The 14290-nt window shown below is 42.7% G+C and overlaps 1 protein-coding gene across 2 annotated transcripts in view; it reads left to right on the top strand.

Annotated features, from left to right (window-relative positions):
• LOC115472626 (carboxypeptidase inhibitor SmCI-like) overlaps positions 1 to 14290 on the top strand; it is a 76193-nt gene that overhangs the window by 35269 nt on the left and 26634 nt on the right. For both annotated transcript variants that reach the window (XM_030206944.1, XM_030206945.1), the window contains exon 4: positions 63 to 230. In XM_030206944.1, the coding sequence (XP_030062804.1) occupies positions 63 to 230 (168 nt within the window). The remainder of the gene's footprint in view (positions 1 to 62; positions 231 to 14290) is intronic.

A 14290-nucleotide genomic window follows, 5' to 3' on the forward strand; every position in this document is an offset into this window, starting at 1 on the left:
AGAACACTGCCTTAGAGCCTTTAGGTTTATCTCTTCTCTCTCTCTCTCTTCCTTGGCTTTAGATTACTGTGGACAGGATAAAGTTGTTGGGCCTTGTAAAGCAAAGAATAATAGATACTTCTACAACTCCACTTCTAAGGCTTGTGAACTATTTGTCTATGGTGGCTGCTTTGGTAATGGAAACAACTTCTTTTTGGAGGAAGAATGCAAACAGATTTGTAGGACTAAAGGTAAGTAGTTGATTGCTTGAAAAGGCTGGTGCTTATGAAGGGGTCCCTGGGACATGAATGGATGCAACAGACAATGTATTGGAGTCTTATCCATGCAGCGTGCAGCATTATATCCATGCAGCGTGCAGCATTATACAGTGGTGGAAATAAGTATTTGATCCCTTGCTGATTTTGTAAGTTTGCCCACTGACAAAGACATGAGCAGCCCATAATTGAAGGGTAGGTTATTGGTAACAGTGAGAGATAGCACATCACAAATTAAATCCGGAAAATCACATTGTGGAAAGTATATGAATTTATTTGCATTCTGCAGAGGGAAATAAGTATTTGATCCCCCACCAACCAGTAAGAGATCTGGCCCCTACAGACCAGGTAGATGCTCCAAATCAACTCGTTACCTGCATGACAGACAGCTGTCGGCAATGGTCACCTGTATGAAAGACACCTGTCCACAGACTCAGTGAATCAGTCAGACTCTAACCTCTACAAAATGGCCAAGAGCAAGGAGCTGTCTAAGGATGTCAGGGACAAGATCATACACCTGCACAAGGCTGGAATGGGCTACAAAACCATCAGTAAGACGCTGGGCGAGAAGGAGACAACTGTTGGTACCATAGTAAGAAAATGGAAGAAGTACAAAATGACTGTCAATCGACAAAGATCTGGGGCTCCACGCAAAATCTCACCTCGTGGGGTATCCTTGATCATGAGGAAGGTTAGAAATCAGCCTACAACTACAAGGGGGGAACTTGTCAATGATCTCAAGGCAGCTGGGACCACTGTCACCACGAAAACCATTGGTAACACATTACGACATAACGGATTGCAATCCTGCAGTGCCCGCAAGGTCCCCCTGCTCCGGAAGGCACATGTGACGGCCCGTCTGAAGTTTGCCAGTGAACACCTGGATGATGCCGAGAGTGATTGGGAGAAGGTGCTGTGGTCAGATGAGACAAAAATTGAGCTCTTTGGCATGAACTCAACTCGCCGTGTTTGGAGGAAGAGAAATGCTGCCTATGACCCAAAGAACACCGTCCCCACTGTCAAGCATGGAGGTGGAAATGTTATGTTTTGGGGGTGTTTCTCTGCTAAGGGCACAGGACTACTTCACCGCATCAATGGGAGAATGGATGGGGCCATGTACCGTACAATTCTGAGTGACAACCTCCTTCCCTCCGCCAGGGCCTTAAAAATGGGTCGTGGCTGGGTCTTCCAGCACGACAATGACCCAAAACATACAGCCAAGGCAACAAAGGAGTGGCTCAGGAAGAAGCACATTAGGGTCATGGAGTGGCCTAGCCAGTCACCAGACCTTAATCCCATTGAAAACTTATGGAGGGAGCTGAAGCTGCGAGTTGCCAAGCGACAGCCCAGAACTCTTAATGATTTAGAGATGATCTGCAAAGAGGAGTGGACCAAAATTCCTCCTGACATGTGTGCAAACCTCATCATCAACTACAGAAGACGTCTGACCGCTGTGCTTGCCAACAAGGGTTTTGCCACCAAGTATTAGGTCTTGTTTGCCAGAGGGATTAAATACTTATTTCCCTCTGCAGAATGCAAATAAATTCATATACTTTCCACAATGTGATTTTCCGGATTTAATTTGTGATGTGCTATCTCTCACTGTTACCAATAACCTACCCTTCAATTATGGGCTGCTCATGTCTTTGTCAGTGGGCAAACTTACAAAATCAGCAAGGGATCAAATACTTATTTCCACCACTGTAGCTTGACCTTCTTAGTGGCACTAACATTCCCATGTTTTTATTCATAAAATACCCTAAGTGTTTTATTAATCTAATGAAAGAAAGAAATCTGGTTCAGCGGCACTACTATTTTGATCTCATGTCAACCAGAGCTGGGGATGTTGTAGAGTGTTGGAGGAGGAAGTCGTGGTCACCATTCAAGGATGACACCAAGTAGCCAGATTCAGGGTCTGTGATTACAAGGTTCTAGAAAGAGTCCTGGTGAATGAGCTCTGCTCACACACTATTACTGCAATAACGAGACATTAGGGGGAGGGAAGACAGGGGAATATAAAATAAAAGGGAGAAATCCCTGGCTATTGCAAATAAAGGTTCACAGTGTCAGGATCCCAGCCTGGTTCTGACTGAGCTGAATGCCAAATAGAGGAAACTGCTGGATCACAATCTGCTGTAACTGAAAGAGTCAATTGTTTGTTTAACAGGCGATTTAATCTTCTTAGTCTGGTCAGAATCCACTAAGTTTTGTGTATGGGGTAGGGTCACATAGCATGGCTCCTCCTTACCCCACCCCTCACAATATTGCACAGGTTCTCACCCTGAACCAAATGGCCAAAAAGTGACCATCTTCATAACTCATATCCTTGTGAAAAATGACCAAAATATGTTATATCCCAGGAACAGATGTAACTTATTATGGTGTGCCAATGTATCATGGCCTACCCAGGCAGTGTATACACATACAGAGAGAGAGATAAATAAATATATGTGGAGGGGCATAATCGAACAGGGTGCCCATGCCCGCGAAGGGGCAGGGAAACCCATATTATTGAAACAAGAGGGCAGCCATCTTTTGTTTCGATAATACAGTCGGGGACGCCCAAATCTCAACATTTAGGTTAACCTTAGAGAACGTCGTCCCTAGAGATGGTCGTCCCTGATTTTTGGCGATAATGGAAACCGAGGACGTCCGTCTCAGAAACGACCAAATCCAAGCCATTTGGTTGTGGGAGGAGTCAGCATTCGTAGTGCACTGTCCCCCTCGCATGCCAGGACACCAACCGGGCACCCTAGGGGGCACTGCAGTGAACTTCAGAAAAAAGCTCCCTGGTACATAGTTCCCTTACCTTGTGTGCTGAGACCCCCAATCCCCCCCAAAAACCCACTCCCCACAACTGTACACCACTATCATAGCCCTTAGGGATGAAGAGGAGCACTTAGATGTGGGTACAGTGGGTCTGTGGTGGGTTTTGGAGGGCTCACATTTACCACCACAAGTATATGGGGGGATGGGCCTGGGTCCGCCTGCCTGAAGTGCACTGCAGTACCCACTAAAACTGCTACAGGGACCTGCATACTGCTGTCACGGAGCTGGGTATGATATTTGAGGCTGGCATAGAGGCTGGAATTTTTTTTTTTAGGGTGGGAGGGGGTTAGTGACCACTGGGGGAGTAAGGGGAGGTCATCCCCAATTCCCTCTGGTGGTCATCTGGTCATTTAGAGACCAGTTTTGTGGCTTGGTCATAAAAAAAAAAGGACCAAGTAAAATCGGCCAAGTGTTCGTCAGGGACTCCCTTCTTTTTTCCATTATCGGCCGAGGACGCCCATGTGTTAAGCACGCCCCAGTCCCACCTTCGCTGTGCTTCCGACATGCCCCTGTGAACTTTGGTTGTCCTTGTGACGGAAAGCAGTTGAGGACGCCCAAAATCGGCTTTCGATTATGCCGATTTGTGCGACCCTGGGAGAAGGACGCCCATCTCCCGATTTGTGTGGAAAGATGGGCGACCTTCACTTTCGAAAATAAGCCTGATTGTGTTCCTATTTTAGGTTTTAACTATTAATACACCCTGATGCAATATATACATGACTAGATTAAATAAAATAAATTCAATGAAGAAATAAAATAACATAAATAAAATAGGTGTTAATGGGATATACACCGGAAAAACACCACTTCCTCCTTTAACTCCCTCATGGCTTATCTTGTATCCTGCACTCAGTTTTTGTGTCTTTTCTGTGCTGATGAATCCTAAGTGACAAAAACATACATGTTTGATTCCATTGGTAAAGGTAGCCAGTGTGAAAACACTGATAAACACTCTCAGAGAACCCCTAGTTAGTTGTAAAATGAACACCTAAATTGGCAATTTTTAAATATTCCAGTCAGTAATCATGTGAAGGCAGTCAGAATTTTTAAAAATTAGCCTCAAATGTTCAATTCAGGGAGGGGAGGGGATCAGAATATGTTCGCAGGGGCAGAAGGGAGAGGCATCGGGCTATGCTTGGTGGGGGGGAGGTAGGAAGCAGGAGGGAGGGTGTTGCAGCTTCAGGTCACATGCTGGTGGTTATGTAGGTGTTAACCGATATTCAGTGCTGGCACCTGCATAGCTATCAAGACAAAGACAAAGTTAGGACTGCTTTTTATGTGGTCCTACATGCCTGGCTAGCTATGCGGTTGCTGGCACTGTATATTACTGACACCCGCTTAACTCCCATCACCTCCGTGGCTCTGCCTCCTGTACCTCCCCTCTCTGTCCTCTTTTGACATGGCTGGTGAGTGCCGATATTCATCGGGACTGTTTAGTTAAGTACTGCTGAATATTGGTGCTAGGCAGGCACAAATGATTTAAATGGCCAGGAGCCTGTTTAAATTGCTTTGAATATTGACCCTATTGTGTTTGTTTGGCTGCTGGAATTTATAAATAACCAAGAATTAAATTCCAGATGCAAAGCTTATATAATGATAACCCCAAAACAACTATAGATACTTTGATCTGCATGCATTGCTTCCTTTGTATGCAAATCTATCTGAAACCTCATTGGCTAGGCTTACTTTGAGGACTGCGTTGAGAACCAGTGGTCTAAGTATTAATTTGGCACAGAGGCTGATTATTGCCTGGTGGAATGCAATAAACTAACAGGGAGAGCTAACAGCAAGGAGGTCACATGGAGTGAGCAAGACAGGTGTGTACTCTGGGATCTAGATAGCAAGGATTCACTGCCTAGAAGCTCATGAACCAAGAAGAGAAGTGGGGGCTGCTGAAGAGAGGATGGGACAGAGGCTCAGAGGAAACATGACGAAATAATTCTTAAGGATAGAATAGCAATGGATACCTGGAAATAACGGCTAGTGGAAGTGATAGAGTCCCATCAGATGATTATTTCATGTTCAATCAAGCTTCTTTAATAGACCAACCTTTAATGGAAGAAGTAACTAACTTGTTAGTCTCTCTCTCTCTCTCTCTCTCTCACACACACACACACACACACACGGAGTGACACGGAATGTATATACTGCAGCAGGGCATGCTTATCTGCTCCTACTCTAGCTGAGATAATATTTAACCATCTCTCTGACCTCATGTCCACCTTTCTTTAAATTAGTCACCTTATTTTCTAACTCCTCTTACTCTGTTACCTATCTATATGTTCCATCTTTGCTTATACCCTATACTGTCAATTAAAATGTTCTATTACATATTGTGTTGACATTATAAGTAGTACTTTGTATTGTTGTTTGAATATTTTTACTGATGTAATTGTCTATTCTTACTGTACACCACCTTGAATGTATTCCTTCAAAAAGGCAGTAAATAAATCCTAATAAATAAAGCCTAATAAATAAATTCTCAAGGGAAAATTTAAATATTTTTGGGACAAATGAAGAAGATGGGGTAAAAAAAAGTATCTGTGTTGTGAGGGGAGAAGCAGAAGATAAAGGGAATGAGGTTTAGGTATGAAAACATATATTCATTTGCCTATAATAGCAGAGGGTCCAAAATGGCCTACACATCCCACACTATACACACACTCATTTGAGATCTTATCCCTCTGGACCACTTTCTCATATTCTTGCAGTCACTATGCATATGATGCATTGATTTTGGAAATAATGTGCCAGTTTTTTACAAGTCTCCCTTCTTTATATTTTTCTTTTTGTGCGTGAAACTGACTCCAGTAGCCCTGTGATATTAGGGATCATGCTTCAGTATGCCCTTTAAGAGTGAATTTCTACAAGTGGCCATATATTGATGTCATTAAAGGAGAGGTATTTCTATATAAAGGACTGCAGCAATATCCCCGCAGGAAGGCAACTCTTTATAAGGAATTGCGGTGATGTCACTAAATTTCAAGTTCCCTCTAGTGCAATACTGCAGTCTGTGTTTATGTTTGGTCACACTATATGGCACATTCTATAAACCATATTTGTACTGGCTCATTGGGAGGTTAAATGGTTGACTCCATGTCCTGAAAGTCTGCTCTTGAGATCTCACCAAAGATTTTTCCTTGTGAAGTTTAACTGAACATGAAATACAATTAAAAGAATCTTCTGATAGAACACACACAGATGGCAATTTTGTATTAATTTCATGTAAGTGAGCATGTGTTTACATGTGCATAACACTTCAGAATGTTGCCTAGTTTGGTGTGGGTAAAAGTATCTATGCTATGTACTACCATGCACACCTTCGGTCACTGAGAAAAGGGGCCTTCCTGGGGCAGAGTAGAGGTTGGGGGGGACGTACATTATATTATGATACTTATATTCCTTGTCTACCCTAATGAGTTCTGTGCAGATTACGTTTGAAGCAAATTTTGGTCAATAAATACTTTTGAAACATTAATGTTTTAACAACCTTCCTATATGACAGATTGTAGAGGTAAAGATTTCCATATTTTTGCATTTGATATGAAAAGAATACAGTAAAAAATCGTTTAGATCAAATTCCACTAGGATTTGGAAAGTTTAAATCAAGTTTTTTCGGCATCAATTGATAAATGCTTAATTTCTCCCACTGTTTTTTAAGGGCACTTGGGCCCCTTATGGTAGTAATGTATTATTAAGTTGGACTCTATAACAGATACTGAGTTGAATTCCCACTTCAGGCACAGGCAGCTCCTTGTGACTCTGGGCAAGTCACTTAACCCTCCATTGCCCCATGTAAGCCGCATTGAGCCTGCCATGAGTGGGAAAGCGCGGGATACAAATGTAACAAAAATTTTAAAAAAAATACTGTTGTCAAAGTCACAGCCCCTAATAGTATATGATTATAGAGAATGCTTAGAAAATCACAGGTAGAGTGGAACAGGTAAATGGGTAATAACCCATTAGTTATTGATGCCTTCAAAATGTATCAGAACTAGGGAGCATTCTATTAAAATGAAATTGGAGAAAGTATTTTTTTCACTCATTGAACAATCAAACTGGAATTTGTTGCCAGAGGATGTGGTGAAGGCATCTAACATAACTGTTTTTTTAAAGGGGGTTGGACAGATTCCTAGAGGAGATGTCCATAAAGAATTATTAGCCAATTAGAGCTCAGAAAGCTATTGCTCATCTCTGGGAGGGAGTCTTTCCTGTCTGGTTAATTTGTTTACAATATGTACCCCAAAGTTATGTACCCAGGAGCAAGATTTGGGGTGTTCTTGGAGCAGCACCATTTAAAAGTATTAGTTGCATGTCTAAACTTACCTATTCACCAACCCCCCTCTAAATGTAGTGCCTAAATGTAAGTGCCATTTAACATAGTAACATAGTAAATGACGGCAGATAAAAACCTGTACAGTCCATCCAGTCTGCCCAACAAGATAAACTCATTTTTTCATGGTATGCGATACTTTATATGTGTACCCGAGTTTGATTTGTCCTTGCCGTTCTCAGGGCACAGACTGTAGAAGTCTGCCCAGCAATGTTCTTGTATTAAAAGTTCTGAAGCTAATGTCAGAGCCCCTTAAAATTTACACTTCAGCCTATCCATATCTATTCAGTCACGACCAGGGCATAGACAGTAGAAGTCTGCCCAGCACTGTTTTTTCTTCCCAATTACCGGTGTTGTCACCCAATCTCTGCTAAGATTCCGTGGATCCATTACTTCTAAATAGAATTTCTTTGTGTTTATCACACGCATATTTGAATTCCATTACCGTTTTCATCTCCACCACCTCCCACAGGAGGACATTCCATGTATCCACCACCGTTTCCTTGAAAAAATACTTTCTGACGTTACTCCTGAGTCTGCCACCCTTCAACCTCAATTCATGTCCTCTAGTTCTACTGCCTTCCCATCTCCGGAAAAGGTTTGTTTGCGGATTATTACCTTTCAAATATTTGAACATTTGTATCATGTCACCCCTGTTTCTCCTTTCCTCCAAGGTATACATGTTCAGGTCAGCAAATCTCTCCTTGTATGGTTTTGCAATGCAAATCCCATACCATTTTTTGCACCTCTTCCAGTCTTTTTACATTTTTAGCAAGATACGGCCTCCAAAACTGAACACAGTATTCCAAGTGGGGCCTCACCAATGACTTGTAGAGGGGCATCAACACCCCCTTTCTTCTGCTGGTTATACCCCTCTCTATGCAGCCTAGGATCCTTCTGGCCACGGCCGTCGCCTTGTCACATTGTTTCTTCACCTTCAGATCCTCAGACACCAACACCCCATGGACCCTCTCCTGATTTGCGCTTACTAGTCTCTCCCCTCCTATTTGGTATCTTTCTTTTGGGTTTCTGCACTCCAAGTGCATCACTTTGCACTTCTTGGCATTAAATTTTAACTGTAATACTCTTGCTGGGGTACAATTGTTAGTTCGTTTTTTTTTGTTTATATTATAAAATGCTGCATGAAAAACCTCTATATTATTTATATTGTTCCACCTAAAAAACCTTCAAGTGACCAATGAGTGCAATTTTTTCTTTTTTATATTTGCTATTGTGCTCAGTGATAGGGAAAACCAGCTGAACCTTCTCATACTGTTGTTAATCCCATTATGACATCATTGCACCCCTACCGCCTTCTTATCTTTGTTGCTTTCTGATGTTTGATGCTTAACTACTCACAAATCGCTAATGTTGACTTGATATAGCACTTATCTCTTAGAGGAGTGATCGTGGTGATAACGATTCACAGGAATGGTTTGCTCGGAGTCCCGTCTCCAACTGTGCTGACTAGACTGCGGTTTTGAAGTCTCTGGTTCCGATAGACAGCCTCACTTCGCTATCCAATTCCCTACATGCAAGCATGTTTCGCATATAGCGTCCTCAGGGGAATGGAGTGCTTGGATGGGAGCTGTGCAGTCTCAAACTTCAACCGACCAAAACGCCGGCGCATGCGGTTTTCCCTATCACTGAGCACAATAGCAAATATTTTATTTTCAAATTTGTTTATTAAGTTTCCAAATTGAAGTAACATTAAACATGTTAAGTACATAATCTCAGCTTAATATCTTCTCTAACATACATTGAAATATAGGTCTAGCTCTACCGCTAGCCCTGTTACACTTCTACTATGACTTCTTGAATGACCTATATCAATATCTCCAAGCTTAACAAGTTGTCTTCTACTACTAACAAATTTAACTTCTACGTTCACTGTAGCTCTTTTCCTTCCCCTCCCTCCCCCTTCCCACCCCAGAGTGATGTCCACTATTCTCATATGACCAAGTGACCATTTCTCACATGTTTAAGATACATCCTCTACCCCCTAAAGGTATTGTCTGCCAAAATGGGGTCCATATTCGAAAGAAATCTTTATCCGTAAATCTTCGATCCTCTTTATAATCTGCCAGCTTCTTTTCAAACCTCATACAGTCCATGAGTAATCCTCGCCACTGCTGTAAAGTGGGCACTTTGTTTGTAATCCACTCTGTGAGGATAAGCTTTTTCGCTGTCATTATAGCTTGAATGGTGAAGCCTTGAAAACCTGCCAAGGTCGGCCGGACTATTGTTGGCCGGCCAAACAACAGCAGCGGTCCTTTCTTCCAGGTGGCGCCCCACATTGTTGAAGTTGCTTTAATAACTTTGTTCCAAAATTGTTGAACTCTTGAGCACGTCCAGAACATGTGCCCCAATGTTGCTCCCTGAGCTCCACATTTGGGGCACGCACCATCTGGGGAGACTCCCATATGGAAGGCCCTCCTCGGTGATATGTAAGTTCTTAGTGCGAATTTGTATTCCATTTCACTATACAGGGCCATCTTAGACAATTTGTGTATTGAGTAGATATATTCCTGCAGTATCTGTGGACTTAAGTTCGTTAACAGTTCCTCATTCCATGACTTGATCAGTTCTGAGTAGTCCGGTTCTTCTGTCGTGTCCCTTAAATGCCTATGGTGCATTGTCAGAGACACTCTGCCTTGTGATTGCAGCGAATAGGCCGAGGAGATCTCTTCCTGCACATCCTCTGTGAGGCATTCCCAAGGTAAGCTGTTTATGAACTGCTTTAATTGCCAGTAATGGAACCAGTCGCCTTGTTCAAGTGAAAATTGGGATTGAAGCTCATCAAATGGTCTGATCCGCCCCTCTACCGTCAAGACTTGATGTACATACACCAATCCGTTCTGTTGCCACCGTCTAAATCCACTATGCAGAGTTCCAGGCGGAAATTTCGGATTGTCACAAATGGCTTGAAATGGAGTAACCCTTCCAGAGAAGTGATGATGTCGACAAACCCACCTCCAGACCACCCTTGCCGTGGGAATTATATTTGATTTTTGCAAAACTGGCGGTATTTGACCTCCTCCCACATGCAAAAAGCAGCTGAAATGTACTCCTTGAGTTAGGTTTGTTTCTAGTTTAGTCTCCGAAAATTCGGAGGTGGACCGAAACCAATCTGAGATATGCCGCATTTCACTTGCTACTGTGAGATATCTTATACTGAGCAACCCCATACCTCCGAATTCCCGTGGTATATGCAGGGTTTATATCGAGAGCCGCGCTCTCCGTCATTTCCACAAAAATCTTTGTATATGACGGTTTAAACGATTTTTGTCTTCTCTTTTAAGGAAGAGAGGCAGAGTCTGAAATTTGTAAATCCACTTTGGTGCTATCATCATGTTGTACAAGGCAATTCGCCCCATGAGGGACAGCGGGTAGTTCTCCCAAAGTCTAAGCTTTAAGCGAGTTGTCTCAAGCAGAGGTTCAACATTTTCCCGATAGAGCCTGGGAATTTGGGTTCCCAGATATTTGATTTTCCCTTCTACTCTGGTTATAGGGCATCCGCCCCTTTCTTGATGGGCTCCACTTCTATATATATCCATCATTTGAGATTTTTTTGTATTTATAGTGAAGCCTGATACCTGCCCAAATTCTCTGGCCAGTCTTAGTAACTGATTTAAAGAGTCCAGCGGCTGGCCAGAAATTATCAACAGATCATCTGCGAAGGCTAGGGCCTTGACAATATCTCCTCCAACCTTCACCCCCGGGATCCCTTCATCTTGTTTAATGAGTCTCAAGAATGGTTCTAATGACAGGATAAACAGTGCCGGAGAGAGGGGGCAACCCTGCCTTGTGCCCCTGAAAATTCCAAATGGTTGTGCTCTGACCCCATTGACTATCACTGATGCCGTCGGGCCTGCATACAAGGCGTGTATGGCTTTGTAGTACCAACCCCCCAAACCCCATGTATCTTAGAATTTTAAACAAATAAGTCCATCCCACTTTGTCGAAAGCTTTCTCCACATCAAGTGAGTACAAAGATGTTGGGGTTTCCATTAACTGCCCGGTTGCCATAGCCAAAAGCAGTCTGCGGACATTTTTGGCTGCTTGTCGTGTCTTGACAAATCCCACTTGCTCTTCATCTACTATTCTGGGTAATATTTTTGCTAGACGGTTAGCGAGCAGCTTAGCCAGGATTTTGAGGTCCACATTTATTAAAGATATGGGCCTATAGGAATCTGTCTCATGTTCTGACCGCCCTGGCTTCAAAATCAGGGAGATCAAGGCTGAGTTTGCATGTGCTGGAAATTGCCCTTCCTTAACCACTTGTTCGTAAAAATCGCATATCACCGGATAGAAGGAATGAGGCATTATCTTATAAAATTCCCCGGAGTACCCATCCGGTCCTGGTGCGGATTCGAGTGGTAGGGTCTTTATAATATCTTGGATCTCCTTTGCCTCTAAGGGGAGTTCTAAATCCGCCCGCTCCTTGACTGTTAATCTTGGGAGCCCTGCCTTTTCTAATAGATTATGTATCTCTACCTGTTCAGGATCTTCTGGGGAACTATATAGCCTAGAGAAAAAGTTTGTCAGAATTTCTGCTATCTCCTCGCTCTTATTGTGAATATTCCCAGCTTCATATCAGAGCATCACTATTGGCTTACGCGGTCCCCAAGCAGAGACTAAATTTGCCAGCATTGCTCCGGGCTTGTTTCCAAACCTATGAAACTTAAAGCACTGATGTGCAAAGAATCTCTTTCCCCGTTCATGTAGTAATGCATTAAGTGTCACTTGCAGTGCTCGAAGTTGCTCCCTGTTCCCTTGTGTTGGTTGCCTAATATATCGGGCCTTGGCTTTCCTTAGGCTTTTTTCTAGTCTCACTATTGCTATTGATTGCTTTTTATTTTTGGCATGAACAAAGGCAATAAGCTCACCTCTGAGAACTGCTTTGGCAGCACTCCAGAACAGGATTGGTCGTTCCATATACTCCCTATTATTGCGAACATAATCTTCCCATTTCTGACTAATGAATTCATGCAGCTCACTATTTCTATAAAGATAACTAGAGAACCTCCATCTTCCACCCGGTTGATAAAATTGTGGCACCTCCACATCTATCCAGATCATAGAGTGGTCCAATATCTCCTCCGGACCTATCTCTGATGAGAGCACCCAAGGGAATGTGGACTGTGCTATTAGTAGCTATTAGAAGGAACAGACAACTAATAAAAATAAACACGTCAAACCCTCCCTTGGAACCATATCGCTCAATTCATCTAGGATACATCAATGCAAGATCAGCAGTAAGGAACTCAGTAGACATACTAGACTGGATCATCGCAGATAAACTAGACCTCCTATTTATCACAGAAACCTGGCTCCATAGTCCTACAGATCCAGCCATCCTAGAAATATGCCCACCAGAATACAAAATCACCCACTGGACAAGGAATGGAATAAAAAGAGGAGGCGGAATAGCTATAATTTACAAACCCGAATTCACCATCACAATCACGGGTGAATCTACCTCCCCACAACTTGAAATTGCATCGACAAGAATCAACCATCCAAATCTAACAGGCCACCTCAACACAATCCTATTCTACAGACCTCCAGGGAAATGGCAAGACTCCCAAACACAACTCATGGATTTCATCTCGAATTCCTGCGTATCTTCCTCAAACATCCTCATACTAGGAGACATCAACTTACACCTAGAAGATGACACCTCACCAAACACACGAGAGTTCAAAGAATTCCTAAAACTTTGGGATCTGCAAGCACCTTACATGCAACCGACTCACGAAAAAGGCCACACACTAGATATTATAACGAACAAATTCGAATCGGATTCAACTATCATGATCACGGACACAAGTTGGACACCTACACTATGGTCAGACCACCATAAAGCAAATGTCACTCTCTGCTGGCGAAAAACACACTTAAACACGACCAATAAACCCGAGCGAACAACATACACAACGAGAGGAAAAATAGACTCCACAACATTCTGGCAACAGATCTACCAGTACGAATGGACAACAAACGCTGACACCATCCAATTCCTCCAAGAATGGGATGAGCTATGTACAACAACATTAGACAAAATCGCCCCAACCCAAACCAGAACATCACACAGGAAAAAAGCAAATCCATGGTTCACCGAAGAGCTGAAAAAACTTAAAACACAAGTCAGGAAACTAGAACGAGCTTGGAACAAAAAGAAAGACGAACAAACACTAAACGACTGGAAACTACTTCGGAGAAAATACAAATACACCATAAAACAGACAAAACGACAACACTACAAAACAATAATAGGACCAAATTACAAAGACACACATAAACTCTTCAGCCTCGTGAACAAACTGCTAGATACCACACCAGTTACAAATAACGGTAAAAACATACCAGACCTCGACAGCCTTGCGAAGTACTTCAAGGAGAAAATCATACTATTACGACACAAAATACCCGCCAGTCCCATAGAATACGCCACTCTTCTAGACTGTCTGGACCCAGAAGAAGGAGCACACCCAGCAGACAGAACCTGGACCGAGTTCGAACCACTACCAGAAGACCTCATCTCTAAAACTCTCAAAAAATATGCCAAATCCAACTGCAAACTAGACGCATGCCCAAACAGCCTCATGAAATCAGCTCCTCAACAATTCACAATTGACCTAACGAATCATGTAAATTACATGCTACAAAATGGACTCTTCACAAAAGAAAAAGGAAAAATCTTACTCACCCCAATTCCTAAAGATACAAAGAAAAACTTGAGCGAAATTACCAACTACAGACCAGTAGCATCCATACCACTAATAACCAAGTTAACCGAAGGGATGGTAACCAAACAACTCACAAACTATCTAAACAAACACTCAATACTGCATGATGCCCAATCCGGATT

Source organism: Microcaecilia unicolor, chromosome 6 (genome assembly GCF_901765095.1).
Source record: "Microcaecilia unicolor chromosome 6, aMicUni1.1, whole genome shotgun sequence".
In the NCBI taxonomy this organism is placed as follows: domain Eukaryota; kingdom Metazoa; phylum Chordata; class Amphibia; order Gymnophiona; family Siphonopidae; genus Microcaecilia; species Microcaecilia unicolor.